Genomic DNA, 25819 nt, shown 5'->3' on the forward strand with positions numbered 1-25819 from the left:
ATACTAACTTCACCAAACAATAGAACAACAACTATATTCCACGAAACGTATTTATTAAAAACAAACTACGTGTTCCATGAAAGAGAGACCAATTGACTTACCACAACACAATCATACTTCGCCATTCCCTCAGGGCCAGGAGCATCAATTATTTGAAGAGTTGTCCCTCCTCTTTCCACAAAATGTTTAACACTTTCCAAACAAATACTTTCACCATGAAAAATTAGCAATTTACAGTTTTTGAGCCATGAAAATGATAATAAATCATCTCGTTTCAACCCATACACAGTATAATGATTATGGCTTACAACAGCCTCAATAACGTCTTTTAATTTGCTGCTATGTGAAAATACAAGGATGTTAGTTGACATTTTTCTTTGACAATTTGCTGAAATTTTCGTTGACAATTTGCTGCTATGTGAAAACACAAAGATGTTAGTTTTTCTAAAAATAATTCTTATTGGGTAAGTCAAAACCATAATATCTTCTTCATTTGGGTCCATACAAAGCCTGTGCTTGTGCACTAATTTGTGCTTTAATTTTGATATTCATTACTTCAACTATAGCATTATGCACTTTGCTCTTGTCTTCACCTAGAATTTGAATTTTTCTCATATTATCAGTAATAAAATCAACTTTCTTCTTCAAATATTCAACAGCCTTTTCTGGATTTGTTTCAACATAATACCCAGTACCAATATCAATTAATAGTTTATCAGTATTTGTCAATTTACCAGGGACATACATGGAACCTGTAAGGGGTACAAGAATCTCCTTATTCTCACAACTTTTGTTAATTTGAGCACATATTTCATTTGATGACTGAAATTTTGTTTGAACCATCTTCAAATTTTGAAGAGAGTCATGGTATACACTAAGATCACCTTCAAATTGTTGTTTCAACTGTGACAGTTGAGCAAGACTTAGTCTCGTCAAATCAATTTCTTGTCCACCTTCCTCACTACTCATCTTAGTATCTGATAATGTGGCAAAATATGGCTGAAATTTAAACAAATTAGCAGATATAGCTTCAGGTAAAATATAGTAAATCGCACATACATAAGGGCTGAAACTGTTGAAAAGGATTAGGAATAAACACCTTTAAATCATGCCATATGAATTAAGCTTGAACTACCAAATAGCAGAAATTATATCTTTACATAGATATAATTGCAGAACTGCATAACAGAACAAGAAATTTTTGAACAACTAAAAAAAAAGTCTAGAAAGGGATAGGATCCTGATGCAATTGCCCAATGAAATCTTAACATGGTTAGAAAAATGAACTGGAGGTTCCAAACCTCTATGTACCCAAGTACAACATTATACACATACATTATATATTTATAGTTTTATTTTGCCACGAGTAATTGTGCTGAACAAATGGTAAAAAAAGCAAGATTTTTTTTGGAAGCTTCTGGCCTGGCATGTCTGAATGATTATTTTTCTTGAATGTTATTGTCTTTTATCCTATTCATTTTTTAAGACATTTTGGAAAAAGGGCAAAATGGTATAAGTCCAGTAGATCTTTCTGTGTGCAGAAGAGGTTGTTCTAAAACCCACAGAAGAGTTAATTTTTATGCCCAAGCTTTCCAAACTTCCATGAAAGATCCTTCAGACTGAGGTAGAGGAATGGCTTTCCCCTTGTGTCCCTTCATTTGGAGAAATATATTTGGACTAAGCATATAATAGTGACAGATTTGGTGTCACTGTGGAGGCATTTTGTTTCAAAATATAGGAGGGATGGATGTACCCCCTGAGAACAAAATGTGCCAAAAACTTAACAATATATTTGAAAACTGAGAACCAAAAATTCACTTAAGACCTTTACTCATTAACTATTTTTGGCCAGTAACATTTCCCACAGTATATTTGTTAGTATCCCCTCTTATCTACCAAATAATTTAAATTTACGTTAAATATTACTATCTTTCAGTGCTTGCACATAAAAAAACATGGTTTTTTCATAGAATTGCCGCCTTCCCGCCCCCCACTCTTTTCAAGATCACAAGTGATTCACACCTACTATCCTTGGTCAATTATTCAAAACTTCAGCTGAAAAATAAAAAAAGAAAAAGTAGTGGAATAAAAATTAAAACAAGCAGAGATTAGCACGTACAAGATATCCTCCCTGAAACAGGCAGAAATTACAATGAATGAAAAAATGAAAAATAGAAAATCACAATGTACAGTTGATTCAAAGTTAAAACAAACCTAAAATACAAGAACTAAGTGCAGCCACCCCCCCCCCCCCTCATAGACCCCAAGTAGCCAGAGCCGCATTGGCACTAGACTGAGAACTAAATGGATTACTCTAAGTAGAAGTTTAGTTGGGTAAATTAATTTTATATATATATATATATATATATATATATATATATATATATATATATATATATATATATATATATATATATATATATATACATATTTACAGGAATAGGGTTTCAATGAAGAAGATTGTAAAAAAAAATCAGGTCTTTTTGGATCAGTTAAAATAAATTATTTGTTGTAAATATTTCATGGTGGTATCTAAAAGCGAATAAATGCGGTGGTGCAACCTCCCCCCTCAACCCCAAGCCAAGAGGCACACCATGACTACACCTGGGAATTTGGGATGAACAGAGTTGGAGAGACTTGTGACATTTGAGGTCATTCAATCATTTAACCACAAAACCTTTGTCTGACTTAGATTTCAGCAAGAAGTAGCCTAGTGTGACAATCTTTCAGTTAAAATGTGCCATAGCTATTTTCTTAATTTAGAATCCCTGCCTCTGGGACTGCACAAATCTTGATTCCCTGGATGGCAAATTTATTAGATCTCATGACAGTTCTGATTAAAATAGCTGTCTTGAAATTAATTTGATCCTATATAGGGCTACATGGATACCCCTGGGCATTAAAAGTCCCATACTATGTTGCCCATCAATTTGTTTTGGCCCATTGACAGATACCAGAATTTTTAATTTGCAACTGATTGAGCCCTTTTCAAGTTTCTGCAAATATTGACAATATAATAACACCATAAGAAAAAAGAAATTAAATACATTGGAGTTAAATTGATCTTTACAAAATTAACACCAACAGTTCTTAGCTTTACAATGCTAGAAAGTTGGAAGAAGGCAAAGGGACATTTTAAGGAAAGAAGCTTTGACTACTTGTGGTATGGAAGGATTTAGTAGAAATTAATTAACTAATTTTTGCTTAGTTAATTGATTAATTTTCTCTTGGAAAAAATAAAGCTTAGGGACTTGGCACTAAGTAGAATACACATGTATAACTTAATTTAGTTTTCAACAACTGACTTCTATAAAATAAATACAATTTATACATTTAATTCTCTCTTCTCTAGTATTGATGTATATGTTATGGTGAAAGACCAAAATATGATGAATGTCAACATTCACTGACGTAAGTTCGGAAAAAGGATAGTTAACAAATACTTTGGACATTCACCAACCAGCCATGTGCTTGTTGACATTCACCATGCACTGATGATGAATGTTGAACATTGTCAAGACTTATATTTAAGAGATTCTACCCTAATTTCAAACCCATTTCTGATATTTATAACCTAACCTGTGACCATCAGACCTTGAATAAGACAGACAAAGCTGACTGGTCAACAATCACATAGTTCCTTGGCATATATCCAAAATATTTGTTAAATATCCATATTTTGAACTTTCACTGGTGAATGTCAAAATTGGGCAGATTTCAGTTTTTCACAGTAAGATATACATAGCAAAGTACTTTGTGATAAATAATAAAATCAAGTTGCACGTCTTCAAGACTTCATGTACTTTAATGCAAAGAAAAGAATGTGGAACTGTAGTATAGCACATTTTTAGCTATTTCAAGGATTTTAGGTACATAAATGAAACTTTCAGGAATGCATCCATTTTCTGAAGTAGGGTCCATGAAGGTCTTTGAGGGTATGCATTATGGAACATAGCTATGATTTTAAAAACAGAGCCTGTTGGAGTTTTTTATTGTGAAGATCTTTAGCCTACCCCTTCAATCAATTGTTATAATCAGTTAATATTTATTGAATAGTTTCTGTATTTTGTCTTTTTTTCGCTTGTTGAGGTGAGAACTGCCTGCATGTGTTACAACAAATTAAAAATTACAATCTACCTTAAAATTTTTCCTGAAAAAAAAATGTGGTCAATTTTCATTGTTGATTTTGTTGGTTCACATTATTTTTGTTTTTATTTCTCATCAGCTTTTGGTTGATAGTGCAAATTAAAAAAAAAGAGAAAAAAAGAAGCAAAATCTCAAATTTCAAATACTTCCTCTATGGCAATGATTCTATTAACTTCTTTAAAGAATTCCTGTAAGTAGACAACCCTTAATAGTCAAGACTTACTCCGATAGGGGGTCTTGAAAGGCATTTTCAGAGTCAAAGATGCAGCTTTGCTCTGGGCAGGGGTATAAATTAGTTTCAAACAAAGGGCAATAAGAGCTAAATTGCAGGTACAGTTTCAGCATAGTTTTTTTTTCTTTGGATATCTTGTTGTTCCCCTTTTCTTTCATAAAATTCTTAATGACTGTTTTAAAAGTGGCAGATTTAAAATCGTCAATCTTTTAAATAATACGTTTGCCTCAGCATCCTCAAACCAATGTGACATATCCCCTTAGTGGGGCATCTGAAGGTACAGACAACAGCCAACATCTTAAAAGGCAAAGGGCAGAGAAACTAGTAACAGGTCAAGGTAAATAAATAACATCTAATATTTCTGGGGGTCCACAGGTAAAACACAACAAATTGTGGGTCCACAATGATATTATTGGGGTCCATGAAGAAAACCAACTCAGAACGCTCTTTATTTTAAAAAAATCAATTTCTACTGTAATTTACATTATTTTGAAAAATATATATTAATAATTCTTTCATTATTTTTTTTATACTTTCTTTTGACTTATATATTCACCCATCAGTCAGTGGCAAAAACAAGCGAAGGTGAAAATCTTTTAGCTTTTATCATGAAGTAGGCGGTGAGCTTTGATGTTTATTTTTAAGCAGATATCTCCTTCCCAATGCCCGGTACCTAACCATAGATCTGCAACGACTTATCTATTTACCCGTTGGCTACTTAATGACTTACAAACATGTAAACAAGCAATATTTATTGGTTTTCATCACTGTGTGCCAGTGTTAACAACAGTTCTGTTTCAATACATTGTATGTTTCTATTTTTTATAAAATTTCAGTTTTCAGAGCTTTTTTCAGCTGTATTGACTTTATTTTCAATATTGTGGATCTGGGATATTGATGAAAATTTAGTCCTTTTTTGTTTAAGTAGAGATGAGGCTTCTTAGGTCAAAGACTGACAGAAAAAACATTAACCCCATCAACAGCCTTACTATGGAAATGATCACAAACTGCTGCAAAAGCATGAATTGGACCTGAAAACTTGCATTCTAGACAGTTAGAAGAAACTTAAAATATTATTGCAGAGTACCTTGCAACAATCTTCCAGACATCACTCCTAAACCATGTTGCCTAATTACTGGAAAGAAGTCAACATAACCCCAATAATTAAATACAATAAGGCAGCTCAAATTAACCAAATGAATGATTTATAAATTAGCTTGCATCTTTAGTTGTTAAAATTCTCAAACACATTACTAATAATTCAATGCTCAAGTATCTATTTTTATTAATATTCTTTTGCCCAAACACATGGTTTTCTGTGCAAAAATCAATACAAACCAATCATTTAGAGATGTAGAGCATTATCACTGATCTAATTGACAAAGGAGCATCCATTGGTCTGTTATTCCTGTATTTTGCCAAGCCTTTTAATAAGGTTTAACATTCCAAATAAAACCAAAGCTATCTGCAGTGAAATTTAGCTAACCAGTTTTTGACAGGCAGATGAACTTCCTATTTAATTATTTTCATTTTATTCATTAACACCATACATGGTAATCTTCACAAAGCTTGTTCCACTAAACATAAAAGTAATTCAAGACTATACATCCAGAATAAGAACAACTATCAGAGTCCTTGATGATTCAAAACACTGGATCAGCCAATCAACTCTAATGAAGTAGTAGTCACAAGCAGTGAAACTCAGGGAACTTTTATAGTCTGATACTCTTTTAATTTATATAAACAACAATTTTGGTCATGTGAACAGTACAATACACATGTTCACAGATAATACAGAACCCAGCAAAAGAGCAGTTACCTCCTAGAAACAGCTGAGCCAATCAACTGCAATTTTTCTCTCAAGAGTCAAGCAAATTTGTATTGGTAAAGAATGTGAGAACATTTAGTTGAACTACAACAAGCAGTGCAACCCAACAACAGCTCTACAGCAACAGACCTATAGGTCTGTTGCTTGAACTTCTTGTGGAAGTTCAAAGGCAAGTCACTGAACATATTAAACATATAGTACCTATTATACCAATTGAGCCCCTGAAGTTTCTCAGTGTGCCTACTTTTGTACACAAATGTAATTTTGTACACAAATGTAATAATGTGATGCTGATTACTTTCAGCAGGAGCCCATACATAAGTTATCAAAACACAACAAGCTAATCCAGTAAATTGTCAAAATCAAGCAGCTGAGTCAAGCTCAATCAAGATAATTTTATCAGAAGAGCAGTTACATCCAAGAAACCAGCTGAGCAAATCAAGTGTAAGCCCTCTCTGAGAGGAGTCAAACAAAAGTTGTCTTGGCAAAGAATGAGAGAAGATGGAGTTGAAATTTAACTGTCCACAAGAATCCAACAACAACTCCATAGCAACAGGCCTATAGGTCAAGTTAACTTGAAGCTTTCAATCTAATGAAAGTGAATACTTAACAAATATATTAGCACTCACATTATTGCAGAAAGTTATATTGTCTTTCAAAATACAACTGTATTATTTCCATTAATACCAGTATAGATCTAATTATTTCACCCATATTATCAGGTACCACAGCTTAATAACTTGTTAGAACCCCCTAAAAATGAACAAAAAAAACATTATTTGATTCCCTATTTAATGAATGGTACTTGTATGATAAGCCCCTATTGCTCAAACTGTTCATTCATTGATGCATTATAGAGCCAATTATTTTTTTGTTTCTTTCAATTTAGCATGAGACAAGAAAAAGAAAAGTGATAGAATAGATAGGAAATATAAAATTTGGGTTATATATTGCCTATTAGCCAAGGGGGGTAAAGTATTTAGACTGTGTGAAGTTAGAAAACAATCTTATTAAATGAAATGCAGAATAATTGTACCTAACATATTAGGTATGCAGACCTGCTATACTTTACCCCCAACCACCTAATGTGCAAATATATAGCCCAAATTACTTTTCAAAGGATTATATTTTTATCTTACTTTGGTATATTTCATCAGGATTGAGGATCAGAGAAACATATTAGAAGAATATTAGATAAGGGTATATCATGCAAGTACCCAATGATCTTCCCAACTATAGTAATTGCTAGGCAACTATTGTCGTTGCATTCCTGCATGAGGAATCAATGGGTTGGGGCACAATTACCCCCCCCCAGAATTTGAAAGTACCTTTTTTCAATGAAAATAAACATTTTTGGGTAATTTCATTCAAAGAAAAAAGAAAAACAACAAAATTGCACCCCCCCCCCCACCTCTCCTTAGACTGTAAAAACACATTTTGTGCCAACACTTCTATATTTCTTTCAATTAGCATCCTGATCTCAGATCCCACCCTTTGATATATAAAAAAAAGCCAATAAAAAAAAGAGAAAAAAAGAAGCAAAATCAACCAACTTATGTGCATAGCCTATGGCTTTATAAAGGTACTGGGAAGGGGTCTGGAATACATATTAGCACAGCATATTGTGATTTTAGTATCTGTTTAAAGTCATATTGAAATGTTGCCTATTCTGAAGTAATCTTACTTGTTATATTATCCAAAAGCAGGAATTTACCCCACGCTAGGAATAGACATAAAGAGCCTAAAACACTGTACTCAACTAAATTAAGGCTCTAATCTATTTTTGAAGTCTCATTTGCATAGATTAGCAATTTCCAGAGGTGGACTGGGCTGGAAGGCAAGGGAGCAATTGTGTGACATACAGGCTAACAATCCCCCCCTCCCCCTTATAAAATTTAGGAAAATTTGAAGGAGTAAAAGAAAAAAATGCATCTTTTTCAGGGTTCTCTTCTAAAAGAAAAGAACGCATCTATTTTATGTAGAAATACATTGGTCGGTGATTATTTCGAAACATTTTTACTCGGTGAATTTTCATTATGGGTAAGTTGCTATTATATTTTTGACAAGAAAAAAAGAGTTAAATTATAGCGTCTAAACTTTTGTAAGTTAGCGTAAAGTAAAATTTATTTGACAAGAGTTCCTTACATATAATTATCAAGCCTGTTGAAACCCTGCCTCATGATTGGTTAGCGATTAAAATAGGCAGATACTTTTAATAAGTCTTTAATCTGGTAGGGCTGTCCTTAGTTATAATCTTTAAAATTATTTTAGGCTTTTACTCGTAAAAAGTGTATATATATATCAAGTTTACACAATACTTCCATTTTAACTTTTCAAGTACAACTGGCTTTTGTTTTGTAAGATTTTTAACCAGAAAAATTAACCGAGATCCGGTGATTTTTGAATTAAAAAAAAGGGAATAGTTGTGGGAAAAGATCAAAATCAAAGTAATGTATGCATTATTTTGTAAGTCAATTGCTTACGAAAACATAACGGGCTGGTGCAGTCCATTAGTTTTTCATAAACGATAATGTCTTTTTTTTGTAAAACCTTTGATCCAAAGTTCTCATCATTCATGTAGAATTTAATCGTTACATTTTTTAGTTCTTCATATTGTTCTTCATAAGTGAAATGGGTTGAATTGTTTACCATGCATGGATTGTTCTCTGCATTGTACCATAAATAGTTTTCGTAGATCCCAAGAAGCATATTTTCATTTTCAATTATTCTGTAATCTAAGGCTATTAGCAATTCTAGAAACTTTAAAGGCCAAATTAATTTGAAACCTTTTTCGTCTCGTATGTGCCAAAAATTTTCGCGAATTAGGGAGGCTCTATTAAGGGGTATTTCCTGGGGGGTGTTGCAAGAAGTAGCGCTGCAAAAGGGTAAAAAGCAAATTTATGCTTATATTTGTCTTTTCTCATTACCTCTTATGAAAAGGAGCCATACAACAGTATGATCATTCCTTCTATTATTAAATTGTCGCCAGGGAAGATTGGAGCTCGTAGCAGAGCTTAAGGTACTATAATGTAAGTTCCTTACTGCATTTTCCAACGAAGATTCCAGAATTATTTCTGTTAGTTCATGATCTATTTCTGAAAGGATTGACAAACTTTTGGTTTTACCTGGAAGCCACAAGTCTCGTCTCGTAGGTACTTGGTTTTGGTCGGGTCTTAAAGTGTTAGGGTCTGTATTACTTAAGGTTGTTTTCTGCGTAATTTTTCCTGGTTAGTACATGTTACTCATATAAGCAGGTTAATTAGCTAATGGGTAATTAACTGATCAGCTTGGAGTTCTTCTGGGGACTGATCTAGAAATGATATTTTTTTTTTATGATTTGAGTTTTTTGAAGTTAATTTGTTTTTATACGCGTCTTTTTTTGCTTGTTTTGACTTTTTGCACTTTAAGAAAATTTTATTTCCCTTTAAGGCGTATTCTTGTAAGGTTGGATCATACAAGAATTGGGCATAATGTCGGATTTCATCTAAGGGGTGATGCACCCCTTCGTATTTGGTACAATTCTCATTTTCTTCAATGTTGTAGCACACTTTCGGGGTTTTGCATTTTTCAATTAAAAGAAGGTCGGTTTGAGTCGGGCCCTTACAAAACCAGTAGAGAATATTAAATGTTCGCTGTAATTTTCTTATCACCAATTGAAGGTCTGTTAAATTTTTTCCTTTTTTGCTTTTGTTCGGGTACTTGATCTTTACTTCCCCTGTTGCGGGTCGATATTTTGGGGTATTTGCTAACTTTAGGCCAAATCTATATGTGTGAGGTTTAAATTTTGTTAAATCGTAATTTAGGTACCAGGTTTCCGCAAATACTTCCTTACCATTATCATCTTGAATCATAATCGCAGCTGAATAAATAACGTTTTCTTTAGCATGAATTATCGAAATAAATTCCGTGTCCGTAATTGCTTTGGACATGTTTTGGTAGGAAATTGGGTAATCAATTAAATTGAGGAGGAATTAGCAACTAAGGGAAATTGGAAATGATATTTATTCTAGGAAAATACAGCATACAAGAATTTCTACTTTATTTCGTTCAAAAACGTGCGAGTCTCTGATACAATGGGGATAATTAGATGGGATAGAACCGGTTGAAGCATTTATATTAGTTGGCACACGTACAAATCAACATTAATCTCAGACAAAATATGCTGCTAAGGCGGCCATTTTATCTTTCGGCTTCGATTTTCCTCTACCCTGATCTCTTCCACGGCCCCTACCTCTATATGATCCGCGGCCTCGTCCTCTACCACGTCCACGATTCATTTGGTAGCCTCTTTCAACAAGGTTTTGGAGGTGTTCAGAACAAAATATACAACCTTTCGATTTGACTTCAGCGTTTGCCAACTTTGTCTTATCAGCCTTATACTCCACAGAAACAAGTTGAGAATCGCATTTTTCACAATTGTCATCTAAAACCAAGACTTTAAAGGCTTCATTGAACAGGTTGAGAACCAGGTCACACTTGTTGCAGCTAAGTTTCCATTTTGGCCCAGAGCTAGGATCAAAAACTAAGACACCAGAATCACAGTCCGTACAACCACATATCCCATTATTATTCAAACTTTGAGGACAGCTGGGATGAGTGCAAGCATTACAACCAACGCTTTTCGTCATGTCCTTGAAAGGTGGATGGTTAAAGCAGTATGGGCAGACCAAAAAGCTTTTCCCTTTGTGACTAGTAAACGTTAGAAGTTCGAAGTCATCAAGTGGACACTTGAGCTCACTATAGAGCTTGAACGAACCATTTTGCGGCAGTGAGTAGGTGTCATCACATCGGCTACAATGCAAACGAGCTACTTTCCCACCAACAAGCTTCATAAATCGTCGACACTTCCCACATCTTGAAAAGTTCTTTCCCGCTTCCGATAATGAAGTAAAGGTATCTTCAAACAGCTGATCCATGCTAAATATATTCTTAACAAAATAGAGAAACTTCAATCGAAATATTTCCAAAGTATGATGTAGGACATCTTCAAACTGCGCTTTGCCCTTTGCAATCAAGGTTAGTTGCTCTTCAACTGCAGAACGCATTGTTGGTAAAACAAGATCTGGATCAATCTTTTGATACCCGTGTACCAGAGCGATTCCAAGCGGTGTTGGAATCATTCTTCTCCCACTTCCAACAGTAGCATAATTTCGCTGCTCCAAGTTGTTTATATGGACGGGTATGGAGGCATCTGTTCCAATACCATGATGCTCCATCAAAGTTATAACCTCAGATTCAGTTAGATAGTCTGGAGCAGAAGTTTGGCGTTCCAAGAGTTTCAACTCTTTAATCTCAAAAGTTGTTCCAACAGCAAGTATTGGAACAGATTCTTCGTCTTTGGGTAATTTCCAAGTCATGACAGCTGTATAGCCAGGATCTACCACAGTTTTTCCCGAACATGAAAACCTCTCAGATCCAATTGCAAAAATAATATTCGTACTCATCAGTTTACAGTCATAGGATAGAGAGCCAATAAAATGACGGACAATATAATCATAAATCTTCCATGAATCTGAGTCAAGCGCATCAATGGAAACTGGTTTCATTGGAGTAATCGGAGGGTGGTCACCGACGTCTTGTCCTTTTCTAGGTCGACATATTCCAGCAGCAAGTAGAGCCGTAACTTCAGCACCCCAATGGTTTGAGCTTTGTTGTCTTTTCAGTGTCCCAATTAAGTCGAAATTTTTCGGATAAGAAGTCGTTTCAGTTCTTGGATATGATATATAGCCTTGAGTATACAGCCTTTCAGCTATTTGCATAGCATGATGAGGTGACATTCCCAGGCCACTACTGGCCACTCTCATCAGTTCAACTGTGTTTAATGCTTGCGGCCTTTGCTTAACTTTTTCATTCTTAGAGCAACTTAGAACCCTTGCCCTTTTTTCGTCTCGGATGAGGTTCTGAAATACTAAAGCAACTTCCTGATCAAAAGACCGAATACGCTCCCATTCAAGAGTTAGTCGACGGGATCCATTGACTTCAAGGATTGGTTGGAGTACCCAGAAAGGTTCTGGACTAAAGCTTTGAATAGCATCATGTCTAGAAACACAGAAACCAAGAGTAGGCGTTTGGCAGGGACCATATGAGATCAGACTCGAGTCTAAATTGCCGTACTTATCATGAAAGAACCTTGTTTGAAATCTTGTAAAAGCGCAACCTATCCTAAGATCAAGCTCCTGTCGGGCATCAACACTCTTAGCTTCATTTTCGTTGGGCTCAATCAGATTATCCATTGCTTTTCGAATATCTACCTCAGTAATTGCGGAGAATTTTGCACGAAAAACAGTCTGTTCATTTCTCGCAGGTGGCTGAAGAACCGACTCAACTTCATCTAGAACTTCAAAACAAATGTTCTCACCCTCTTTATCACAATCTAACCAAAGAACAACATAGGTAGCACCTCTTGCTTCACGTGATAGATGGGCTGGCATGCGAAGCTTCGGGGTGGCCTCTTTTTTTTCCGTAGGACATGAAAATAGTTCAACAGGATCTACTTTATCCCAATTATTATACTTTCCAGGAAAGTCTAGTGACATAACATGACCACATACAGAAGTCATTTTAAACAGAACATGCTGTCCTCGAAATTTCCCTTCCCATTCATGAACTGAACAAGCTCCATTGGATCCTTTTCTTGATGTACAAGTCTTGTGACTCAATATTTGAGCAAGAGAAAGAGCCAAGGACGGTTTTTCTGCCACCATAAAAACAACCCTCATGTCGGTTGATTTAAATATTTTGCTTTTCTTCGCTTTAAGAGTTTTCAATAGTTTGCTGTTAGTAGTGCTCTTATTGCTAGTGAAATAAGAAATACCGTGAATATGGTTATTATGATATTGTAACATGAATTTGACGAGAACATTCAGTACTGATTTTTCACGTACTTTAATCATTGGTCCTCATTAGTGAATAATGGTATTTGTAGATCTAATGCCTCTTTTATTTTTGTTAATTGCATTGTACCTTTACTTTTCTCTATCTTTGGCCATATGGATTTTTTTGCTTCTTTGTTGTTTATATTCGGGATTGAGAAAGACAAGTTTATTCCTTGAAAGTTTATTATTTTTGGGCTCATGACGTTAGTGCTAGTTGTGATTAAAGGTGTTTGCACAGTTGTCCCTTTAGTTACAAGTCTGCAACCTTGTTTAATTGTAATAGTTCCAACATCCTGTAGCAATATTTTAGTTCGATAACTGGGGTCAATTTTCTCCGTATTGTTGTAGCAGGACATAGTTCCTACCGTCTTTTTCGGTACTGTAAATAACCATAAATCGTTCCATAAGTTAATAAAGGTTTCTCTTTTTGTGCTTCCTATTAGAGCTTCACATGAGTTAGGAACATCTTGTTGCTGTGATTCCTTTAGAAACAGATCTAGCATGCATGCTCCTATTTTTACGTTATATATGGGTAATGTCAGTAGGAAAACCAAGTTTTTAAATGACATGCATTCCTTTAATTCCTGGGCATTTGCAAGTGCGTATTTTCTTCTGTCCTGATCTATTAACATATATTCTGCTTCTGGGATGACGCTCAAGAAGGTGTTTGTCTCTTTTATGTTAATGGCGATGGTAGATATTTTGTATACGTCATATATGGACTGTTGATTAATTACTGGAATTGTGACTACTGCAAAAAGTTGCTCATTAATTTCGGTGATATGCACCTTTAGTTTGGTATAATATAATAATAGGTTAGCAACTTTTGGTTCTAACCTATTCTTATAAAAATGATATAATTCAGGCACAAGAGATGCATCAATTGAACCCTAATGCTCCTGACGATGTTTAAGCCATTTTGACTAGGAGGATTTAACAATATAGGAAAATTGAGAGGTCTTTTCCTGTAAATTCATATATCCCGTCCCTACCGTAAGAAAATATTGTTGATGTATGACGGTTGAAAGGCTATGACGCAATACATTGTTTCTTTTTGGCATAATTATATCAAAAATATAAAGCGTTTGGCAGAAATTTCCTTTTGTAAAATCAAGACCTCTTACAAGTACAGAATACTTGTCCATTTTTTTATATATACAAGAAAATTAAGAGAATTTATCTCGTAAATTCTGATATTTTGTTTCCAAGCCAAAATATTCCAAATGCATTAGTCGGAAGGCTATGATCTTGTCGGAAGGCTGTGTCGGAAGGCTATGATGGTACTTCTTTTCGACAAAATTATGCATTGGAAGTTTAAAGAATTGGAGAAAATATAATCCAAAGTAAATCAATACCTCTAAAGTAATCATGTACTTAACCGTCCCTTTGAATAGTGCTTTTATATTTACATGTCACAATAATAATATATAGATAGTGTTAAAATAATGACGTATAAGATATTATTCTTATTTGCTATATGACCTTATATACCTCTAACATTTACCTCTAATGTACCTCTAACATTTATCATAAATTCAATCATCCTTTACGACCAGTATACTTATATTTGCATGTCACAGTGATATGATAGATAATGTTCAAATAATAACAAAAAAGATAGTATTCTGTTACACTATCTATATATATATATAAAAATAAGCTGTTTGTTTGTCTGTCTGTCGACTGACGTCATGTTTGTGTGTCGACTAACGTCATGTTTGTCGACTGACGTCATTATTCATCAGGATTGAGCATTATTCCGTCATGAAGTTGTTTGTCGACTGACAAATTTATAGACCGGGACACCGAGACACAAATGACGACCGGGACACCGGGAATATAAATGACGACCAGGACACTCAAAGAAAATTTACAGACTGGGACACCAGGACACAAATGACAACCGGGACACAGGAAATATAAATGACGACCGGGACACAGGGACACAACTACAACGGGGACGCCGGGGGCATATATAAATGACGACGGGGACACAGGGAATGGTGATTAGCAATCACCATCAACAAAGCTCAAGGGCAATCATTAGAATGAGGTATAGATCTGAATACGGATTGTTTTTCCCATGGACAATTATATGTTGCATGTTCAAGAGTCGGTAAACCTGGCAATCTATTTATATGCACAGACAATGGGACAGCGAAGAATGTTGTATATTCGCAAGTTTTACGTAGTTAAAAACATATATATATATATCTATCTATATTCACAGGTGGGACACAGGGACACAACTACAATGGCGCGTAACTAATATGGCGCGTAACGACTTACGCGCGCGAGGAGGCTTGAGGGGGCGCGAAGTGCCCCCCCAACTAGGTGTTGGGGTAGCGCGAAGCGCCACCCCAACAGCTACTTTACAATAAAAAAAGAAAACAAAAAAATTAAGAAGAAAAAGGAAACTAAAAAAAGAAGAAAAAAAGAAAAAAAGAACTAAAAAAGGAAAAAAAGATATAAACTAAAAAAAGAAAAAACTAATCTATATACAAGAAAAAAAACTAAACAAACTAAAAAACTAAAAAAAGAAAAAAACTAAAAAAGAAAATAAACTAAAAAAAAGAAGAGAGAGAAAACAAAAAAGGTAAAAAACTAAAAAAAAAGCTAAAAAAGGTAAAAAAAACTAAAAAACTAAAAAGAAAAAAAAAGAAAAAACTAAAAAGAAAAAAGAAAAAGAAAAAAACTAAAAAAAGGAAAAACTAAAACACTACAAAAAGAAAAAATAATTAGAAAAATTAAAAAAATATGAAAAAACAAAAACAAGAAAAACTAAAAAAATTAAAATTAAAAAAATAAGAAAAAACTAAAAAAGAAAAACCTAAAAAAAAAGAACAACACTAAAAATAAAATAAAATCTTAAAAAACAAAAAACAAAAAAAACTATAAAAAGGAAAAGAATGAAAAAAATCTATATGACGTCATATTCAATATGACGTAGAAAATGAAAACAAATTAAAAAAACTGAAAAAAGTTAAAAATCCAAAAAGTAAAAACTCAAAAACTAAAAGAAAAAATTAAAAAATAATTTAAAAAAGAAACAAACTAAAAAATAAAGAAGAAAAAGAAAAATTAAAAATGAAGAAAAAACTAAAAAATCTAAAAAGAGTAAGAAACTAAAACGAAAAAAGAAAAAACTAAAAATAAAGAAGAAAAAGAAAATTAAAAAAAGAATGAAAAAAAAACTAAAAAACTTAAAAAAAAATAGAAAAGAAAAAAATTTTAAAAAAAGAAGAAACTAAAAAAAAGAAAAAAGTAAAAAAGAAAAAAAAGAAAAAGAAAAAAAGGATGAAAACTAAAAAGAAACTAAAAAAAGAAGAAAAAAATAAAAAGAATACAAATTAAAAAAAGAAAAAACTAAAAAAAGAAAAGTTAAAAAACTAAAATAAAGAAAAAACTAAAAAAAACAAAAAAAATAAAAAAAATAAAAAAAGAAAAACAAAAAAAAATTAAAAACTAAAAAAAAGAAAAAACTAAAAAAACAAAAAATGGAAAAATAAAAACTAAAAAAAGAAGAAAAAATAAAAAAGAATACAAATTAAAAAAAGAAGAAACTAAAAAAAGAAAAATAAAAAAATAAAAAAAAATAAAAAAACTAAAAATAAAAAAAAAATAAAAAAAGACAAAACTAAAGAAAAAGAAAAAAAAAGAAATACCTAAAAAAAAGAAAAAAAACTATAAAAGAAAATAAAAACAAATGACAAAAACTAAAAAAGAAAAAAAAGAAAAACTAAAAAAAATAAAAAACTGAAAAAAGGAAAAAAGAACAGGAAAAAAAGAAAAAGCTAAGCACAATGGCAATCATTTAAAAAAACTAACAAAAGAGGTTTCAGTTTTTTTTCATTTTCTCTACCACTATCTTAATCAAGTATTCAATAATACGTTTTTTTTGAATAATAAGTATTCAAAAAAATTGAGGCTATTTCAATTTTATTAAGTTGCTTAAAAGGTAAAAAACTGGTAATTGCACAAATATTTCAATTTATTTTGAAAATGGATTAAAATAATTCGAAAACCTTAAAACAGAAAACCGAAATTTTGAAGTTTATTAGAAATTGTTGAGCTTTAGAATACTTGGTGCTCAAAGAAAATTTGTCCAAGTGTCAATTAATGTCAAAAAGAAATTATCCTAGAATGTTACCAAAAATTGAACACCAGGACGAAACACTGGAGCAACGCAAAACCAGGCTTGCGGTTCAAAGAGAAAGGGCCAGATTAGGAATGTGCAATTTACGTCAACGAAGGCGTGTCGAGGAACCACGAGAGCAACGTGAAACCAGACTTGCAGTTGACAGAGAAAGTAAAAAAAGAAGGCGTGTCGAGGAACTACCAGAGCAATGCGAAACCAGACTTGATGCTGAAAGAGAAAGTAAAAAAAGAAGGCGTGTCGAGGATTTACCAGAGAAACGCGAAACCAGGCTTGCAGCTGATAGAGAAGGTAAAAAAAAGAAGGCGTGTCGCTGTATTACAAAAGCAATGCGTGTATAATCGACTGGCGTTCAAGTACTGCCCTTCTGATGATTATAGCTTGAGTCAAGATATTCAAATCGGGACTATGTCTGAAATTTGTCCTTATTGCAAGGCCTTGAAATTTAATGGTGAAACAATGGGAATGTGTTGCGCCTCAGGAAAAGTTAAGCTTCCTCAACTGGCTGCACCACCAGAGCCATTGAAGACTTTGCTTACTGGAACTATGTCAGAATCCAAGCGTTTTTTATTGAACATCAGAAAATATAACTCATGTTTCCAAATGACGTCGTTTGGTGCCCAAATCGAAAATCAAGATCAATTTATGCCTACTTTCAAAGTAAAAGGGCAAATTTATCATAGAGCAGGGTCCCTTCTACCATTCTCAGGTGAGAATCATAAATTTTTAAAACTGTACTTCATCAGTGATAGCAATTCTGAATTGAATGCACGTTGCAAAATTTCTCCCGACGTTGAAAGGACTATCGTTTCCCAATTGCAACATCTTTTCCACGAAAATAATGATTTAGTGCGCCTGTTCAAAACGGCAATCGATTTGATGCCTACTGATACCCATAAAATTGTTATTTCCATTGAAAAAACGCCTGCTGGCGAACATGCGCGTAGATACAATGCTCCAACTATCGAAAAAGTGGCAATCGTTATGGTTGGTGATCAGTTTTTACCTCGAGATATTATTCTTCATAAGTGAAACGCTCAGTTGGTAAGAATTGCTGAAACTCATCAAAGTTACAATGCCCTACAATATACTATCATTTTTGGGATGGAGCCAATGGCTATCACTTTAATAATAAATTGATATATCCATTCACTAACAAACAAACAGATAAGAAATGCAGTGCAATGAATAATTATTCCTATAGACTAATGATTCGTCACAATGAAGATGATTATATTTCAAAATGCTGTCAATTGTTTCACCAATACATCGTTGATATGTATGCAAAGATTGAATCAGAACGTTTGCTATTTATCCGTCTGAATCAGACCAAGCTCTGCTCTGAACAATACATTCATTTGCGAGATGCAGTTGTAAATGACGGTAATACCACTAACGCTGGAGGATTAACGATTTTACCTTCGTCATATGCTGGCAGTCCCCATCATATGCACGAATATGCTCAGATTGCTATTGCGTATGTTCGTCTCTATGGTCGTCCAGATTTATTTATTACATTTACATGTAATCAATCTTGGGACGAAATACAGCAGCTTTTACTTCAAGGACAATCGGCAGTTCATAGACATGACATTATGGCCCGTGTCTTCCAGCAAAAGTTGAAATCACTGATAAAATACATAGTAAAACCTAAAGTGTTGGGGTCAGTGCAATGCTGGATGTACTCAGTGGAATGGCAAAAACGAGGATTACCACACGCACATATACTAATCTGGCTACATGATAAAATTACTTCTAGTGAAATTGACGATTTGATTTCCGCTGAAATACCTGATGAAAATGTAGATAAGGGCTTATATGATATTGTGGTGAAAAATATGATACATGGACCTTGCAGTGCACTGAATGAAAAATCACAATGCATGGTCAAAGAAGGTGCACAAAGCAATATCTTCAACTTTTAGTACCCAGCACAATTACCAGCAATGATGGTTACCCACTATAAAGAAGAAGATCTACTGAAGATGGCGGTAAAACAGCAAAAAAAAGAAGCATAACAGTACCACCATCGAAGTAGATAACCAGTGGGTTGTTCCATGTTAACCTTTATTATCAAAGACATTTAATGCACACATAAACATTGAATACTGTAATTTCGTAAAGGCAATTAAATGCATGTGTAAATACGTCAACAAAGGCAGTGACATGGCAGTTTTTGGCTTGCAGTCCGAAATCAGTGATATCAATGAAATTGTATAATATCAGGCTGGAAGATACATAAGCAGTAATGAAGCTGTTTGGCAAATTCTTTCATTTCCGATACATGAACGAAGTCCAGCTGTTGTTTGCTTAGCGGTATATTTACAGAATGGACAATGTGTTTATTTTTTGGAATCCGACATGCAACAGAGCCCTGAATCCACCAGATACAACGTTAACTGCTTTCTTTTTGTTATGTCAAAATGATTCTTTTGCAAAAAAAACTGCTGGATACTGAAGTGCCTTTGTATTACACATGGAATGCTAAAAATAAATCATTTGAATGTCAAAAACAGGGAAAGTCAGTCAATGGCCAACCTACCATCTTCAAAGATACCATGATAGGAAGACTCTACACAATTCACCCCAATCAACATGGATGCTTCTTTCTCCGCCTGCTATTGGTGAATGTACCCGGTTCGACGTCCTTTGAGTATTTGAGAACTGTAAACGGTACTATACGCTTATCATAGTGCATGCCAAGCTCTGAATTTATTGGAGAATGACCAACACTGGGATAACTGCATCAAGGACGCGTGCGAAACGTCAACTCCAAGTCAAATTCGTGCATTGTTTGGAATCATACTAACAACTTGCTCTACATCAGCTCCAACAGAGTTATGGGAGAAATATAAATCGAAAATGGCCAAGGATATACTCCATCAAAAACAGGTAGAGACATCAGATATGACCTTTGATTTTAACAAACCTCTTCAGGATTTGGGGATGCCTTCACCTAATCGTAACGCTGCTGTTTCAACATGTGTAGAATTGTATTGTGAACAAAGTTACAACACGAGTGATCTATTGTTGTATGTACAAAATAATATTTCTAAGTTAACGTCTGAGCAAAAAGACATTTATGATAAGATAATCCATTGTGTGGATAACAACATTGGAGAAATCTTCTTTTTGGACGCACCAGGAGGTACTGGTAAAACGTTTGTGATAAAATTGATTCTGGCATCAATTTGATCAAAAAATGACATAGCATTGGCAATTGCATTGCTGGAAAATTCGAAACCCTTTGGCAGCACATTAATATTGCTTGCGGGAGATTTCAGGCAAACATTACCTATAATACCTAGATCAACCCTTGCAGACGAAATGAATGCTTGCCTGAAAAATTCTAATTTATGGGCACACGTAAAGACATTAAAATTAACTATAAATATGTGTGTCCAATTGCAAAACGATGACTCTGGTGAAATGTTTCCAGATCAATTGCTGGCAAAAAATTGCAATTCCCAATTCAATTAACATTTGCAATCACCATCAACAAAGCTCAAGGGCAATCATTAGAAAAATACGGTATAGATATTAAAAAGAGGGTTTGCATATGACGTCATTATAAGCATATAAGGCTTTGTATATGCACAGACAATGGGACAGCAAAGAATGTTGTATATTTGCAAGTTTTACATAGTTAAAAACATATATATACCTATCTATATTCACGGGTCGGACACAGGGACACAACTACAATGGCGCGTAATAACTTACGCATGCAAGGGGCTTGGGGGGGGGGGGGGGGGGCACGAAGCACCCCCACCAACTAGGTTTTGGTGTGGCGCAAAGCGCCACACCAACAGCTAGTATGTTATAACAATGCTTTTATAATTGCATACTGTTATGTGTTATTTTGTGAATAAACAATATGATTTTGCCTAGTAATTTTTATTAAAAAAAATTGGCATGCTGTGACACCGACCAACAATGCATCATGGTCAAAAATCAAGAGACAAGTAACACTTATCATGATTTTTCAACTGCCAAAGAGAGCCCAAAACATCATACATCTGATTGGACCCAACAACTGTCAACCAAAACAAAACACCTCAAACCACAGCAATTGTATGAAAGAAGAAAACAAGCTGCTGTCCTGTGAATCATATCAATCCTTCCATCCAAACTACAACTGTCAACAGATTGCCTACATCAAAACCCAAAATTAACAACATCACCAACACCAATGAAGATTGGAAGAGAACAACATAAGTTCTAATTTTATAGCTTGTGTTTCAACATACCAAGTAAGGTCTTAAGAATTACCTTAATCAATCAACTCGTAAAACAATTTAACAAACGCTTAAAAACAATACAAATGCAGAAGAGAGCGGGAACAGAACAGAAGAGCCGTAGTACTGGCTGTACTTTTGTACTTAAACTGCTGGGGATAGGTGTACCAGGTCCTGCACTTCCCATTTTGTTAGAAGCATAAAAACAATACAAACTGTAACAATTGCAAAAGTCTTGAGCAGTAAAAACACTTTGAGGTGAAAACTGAGAAATGACATTAACTAATAAAGAAGTGATATATCAGTTCAATTAGCGAAATGGGCAAAGACATGAAAATTGTGAATAGGTGTGAAAGATAATAGTACAAAATAAGAGATAAATGATAAAGGAAAGTGCCAACAGTGAATTGAAAAGTAAATTATGTAAACATACCAGTGGTGATTTTATTATGTAATTTTTATATGTTTGTATACTTTAATGTTAGAATACCTGGGATCAATTGAGAACTAAATACAATAGATAAATGAACAGTTAAGTCATATTAAGTAAAGTTGATCAAAAATTCAAAAAGAAAACAATTGAAATCAAGTATTTATGTGTAAGCCCAATTGATGTCAAGTGCTGTATTAGTGTAATTATAACATAAGGTGTAGCATCAATGAAAGGTGTACGAATACAAATCTAGAATAAAAAACTAAATTAAATAATCATTTTGCAGTGAAGGAATTATAATAAAAATATTAAACAAACAATAAAGAATTGTAAGAAAACATAACATTTAAAAAAGAAAATTAGTCTGATTGATGAGGACATCAATCTACAGCAGAAAAGGGGATATGTGACATACGGGCTAACAATCCCCCCTCCTATAAAATTCAGGACCAAATCTCTCATTCATACCCCTTTAGAAAATTTCAAAATAAGAATCTTTCAAGCATCTAAAAGTTTTAAAGTTAAATTCAATACTCCATAAGATATGTGCTTTTTGGCACAAGTCAAGTTATTTGTTGTTACAGTAATTAAAATGATACTGCAAGCAGAAATGTTACTTTTTCAATTAGCCAATCAAATCTCTATTACTGGTTTATTTGAACTCAACAAACCAAAAGGAAAAATCCTTGTCATAAAAATAACTCTTTTGAGTTGAGGTTGGACCATATATTATGTCAAGGAAATACCAGTTGTATTGCAACATTTTGAGTTGAGGTCAACCTTTCCAGTTATTTCACAATTAGAAATTGGGTTTTAGTCTGAATATAATGCAGCACAGGCAGCCAGGGCAGTTCTGGCATTGATGTATGCCACTCAATGCTAGTGATTATTAAAGTTGTCTTATCTAAAGCTGCATGTGAGTATGTAAATAAAATTATTGTTTATTAATTGTTTTTGTCCATGAACCAAGGCATCAGGTACAGTTCCTATAGTCTTGCAGAATGCTTCCAAGGGAATCTATACAACTCAGGAAACCTGAATATCACTGAGATGATTCTGTCTCCCAGGTTACTGGGGATCATTTACAGAGCCCTCTTATTCTAACTCCCCTAGCTGCTTAGCTCCCATGTCTAGATTTGAATATCCCATATCTCATATTGATATTAAGCTACCAAGACCAAGAAAAGCCCCAGTGACCTTGTATTAATAAACCCCCCAACAATTCTCTTTTGAATAAACTCCCACAACACCATCTCTTGAACCCCCCCCCCCATAACAATTGCCCCCTGGGCCAGTTGGTTCTGGGGTTGCAATTTAAGCCCACTTGGTAACAGCCATGACTTGGTAGGTATGGTTTAAGAACCATTCTCCAGTAATTTATAGTTGGCACCACCCTACAACAGCAAGCTTGGATTGAGTGTGCAATATGGTTGGGTATGACAAGCCAACCATGGGTATGACATCAACCTCCAAGCTGATTGTCTTCCAAGAATGTTATGGTAGTGAGGGCTGGGAGGGGTTTTCCCACTGGAATCTTCATGGTTTAGCCTCCTATTCCTTGTCAAGCCTCTTTTCAATTTTCGTAGGTGAGGTTGCAGAGTCTTTCAAAATATAAATAATAAATAAAGTATAGTCTTACCAAAGATAGCAAGAGGCCCCTTTACTAGAAATTTACTAGAATATCAGGGTTTACATAATGTTTTTCTTTCTGAAGACAGTATGAACTAGCAGTAAGGTGAGGAATAATTATAAAGAAATGTAAACTATCTTTGATGGAATTATGAATTTTTGTTTACAAGAAAATATTGCCATGGAATCTTGTGATAATATTACCTGAGCTACATAGGTAAATTTTCTGATTGATTCACTATCAAAATGGCTAAGGAATAGATGTAGGCCTAGCCTACATTTAGAATCAGAATTTAATCCTGAATCCAAATAGGCTACAACATTCATATTTGTCAGAAATGAACTTTAGCCTTCCTGCCCTAATGTGCAAATATATACCATGAGTTATACAGGCTATAGTGAATTCCCTGTAAACTCCTCTTTTCAGTAAATATTGACCAGTTCACATGAATGACCGAACAATAAAGTGAACATACAGCTTGATGCCTTATTTTATGCTCATTCAGAATATAATGGTAAAATTCTATTTAATTGACTTCTTTCTATCTCAGAAAGGGTTTAGGTTAGGAAAATGAAACTTTCAGGGATGAGTCTACAGGCTAAAGTATGTCATGGGAAGGTATTTTAAAGTACTCACCTCTACTCCTTCTTCCTCTAGACAGCCCTGAAACTTGCCTACATGACAGGTCTATACCTATTGAAATTTTGACAAAACAACATTTTACCTTAATTTTCAGTTACTAGTTGTGTTTTCTCTGCCTTTAGTTCTGAAAATACAACTCCTGTTATTTGAGTTGAATTTTGAGCCATATCAATGTTTTTTTTTCAAAATTTAGGAATTATATTTGCATATCTTTAAAAACTTGTAAAATGGAATTGAGCAAAGTTATGAAACTGAAAATAATTTTTTTGTACTTCAATTAAGCAGAAGATTTATTTTGCAAGGTTTCACTTTTATAACACACATATTTTTAAAGGTCAGGGCCCTCTAGAGGGAGAAGGAGTAGAGATAGTTGCTTCAAAATACCTTTCTGGGACATACTTTAGTCTTTAGATTCATCCCTGAAAGTTTCATTTTCCTAACCTAAACCCTTTCTGAGATAGCAAGAAGTCAATTAACTAGAATTTAACCAAATATAATAATTGTTTTTGTCACAAATTCAATTTAAAGCACTTTATGGACCCTCTAGGATGACACCTTTTTTTCTTATTTGAGATACAGCTTCAGTAGGCCTACTAGCAAAAATAAAGAGAATAGTTGAACAAAAGCCTATATGCTATTTATCAATAATCAAAGGGAGAAGGTTAAGCCAGTTAACCAGTCATTTTTGATATAATAAGCTTACCCATAATTGAATCAGCACTGACAAAATCCACAATTTGCATGATAATTATATAATATAGGCAATAGCCTAGGCTGTATTAAGCTAAGGTTAGAAAGGTTAAGTTAAAGTTGAATTTCCAACAAGAACAATTATTATAATTGGAAAGAGCATAAAAAAAGGCATTGAGTGGTATTTACACTTTATTCACAGTTTATGTGACCTGCTCAAAATTTACCCTCTTTCTTCAAACTGATTTAACAGTTTGCCAAAATAATAGAGAATTCAAAATGTATACAATTCAGGGCTAACATTTGCCCATTATGGGTAGAGTGTTTAAAATTAATTTCTTAGAATGACCAATGTTATAGTTGGATTCAGGATGAAATTCTGATCCAAAAGATATATTTCTTTGTTGTCTAATTATTGAGTTATTTAGAAAATTTATCACTTGACAAACATAAATGTTTGCATCATTTTTTTTTTTAATAACAAACAAATTTTATATTAAGTCAAGATCTAGCTAGCTCAAAACTTTGCGAATATAAATACCCTACCTATATACAACCACCAGTTATTCTTTTCTTTACGTTCTGATTAAAATGAAGAAAAATAATTTAGAGAAAGGGCAGCTCGCGTGGCTTCGGTAAAGTTCATATTCGTTTTTGAAGCGCTACTTTCGGAGAAAAAAGAACTGATCGGGACAGCCGTTTTGTTGGTCAAACTTGTCATCTCTTATAGAAAGAAAGAAGAAAATACAAGCAAAGGTCTACACTTTATAGTCTTTTTCGATTTCACCAATGGGAGCATCACACCGGTGTGTTCCTTTCTGTAAAGAATCTTGGAAAAGCCTCATACACCCACAAGCACCTGACAGAGTGAGTCCCTACCTAGGTAGCCTACAAAATCGTTTACTGTGACAAAATGATAAGGTCCAGATCAGCACTACCTTTTTGTTTC

At 33.9% G+C, this 25819-nt stretch overlaps 3 protein-coding genes across 3 annotated transcripts in view; all 3 read right to left on the reverse strand.

Annotated features, from left to right (window-relative positions):
- LOC136029880 (biotin--protein ligase-like) overlaps positions 1–479 on the reverse strand; it is a gene marked incomplete in the record, with an annotated part of 100159 nt that extends 99680 nt beyond the window's left edge. The window contains 1 exon segment of the mRNA XM_065708359.1: positions 102–479. Coding sequence (XP_065564431.1) covers positions 102–479 — 378 coding nt within the window.
- On the reverse strand, positions 37–25471 carry LOC136029884 (prefoldin subunit 5-like). The gene is made up of 2 exons (XM_065708364.1): positions 25417–25471; positions 37–999 (listed from the first exon to the last, which is right to left on the reverse strand). Exon 2 carries the CDS (start codon positions 967–969, stop codon positions 490–492), a length of 480 nt encoding a protein of 159 aa, XP_065564436.1. The 5' UTR covers positions 970–999; positions 25417–25471; the 3' UTR covers positions 37–489.
- On the reverse strand, positions 9708–13568 carry LOC136029876 (DNA topoisomerase 3-beta-1-like). Its single transcript, XM_065708350.1, has one exon. The coding sequence runs from the start codon at positions 13097–13099 to the stop codon at positions 10355–10357; it is 2745 nt and encodes a 914-aa protein (XP_065564422.1). The 5' UTR covers positions 13100–13568; the 3' UTR covers positions 9708–10354.
- Positions 25472–25819: the final 348 nt, after the last annotated feature.

This window comes from Artemia franciscana, chromosome 8 (genome assembly GCF_032884065.1).
Source record: "Artemia franciscana chromosome 8, ASM3288406v1, whole genome shotgun sequence".
Lineage (NCBI taxonomy): Eukaryota > Metazoa > Arthropoda > Branchiopoda > Anostraca > Artemiidae > Artemia > Artemia franciscana.

Excerpts from the sequence above, each read along its gene's own strand:
- LOC136029884 (XM_065708364.1), bottom strand. The coding sequence starts at position 969 with ATGAGTAGTGAGGAAGGTGGACAAGAAATTGATTTGACGAGACTAAGT.
- LOC136029876 (XM_065708350.1), bottom strand. The coding sequence starts at position 13,099 with ATGATTAAAGTACGTGAAAAATCAGTACTGAATGTTCTCGTCAAATTC.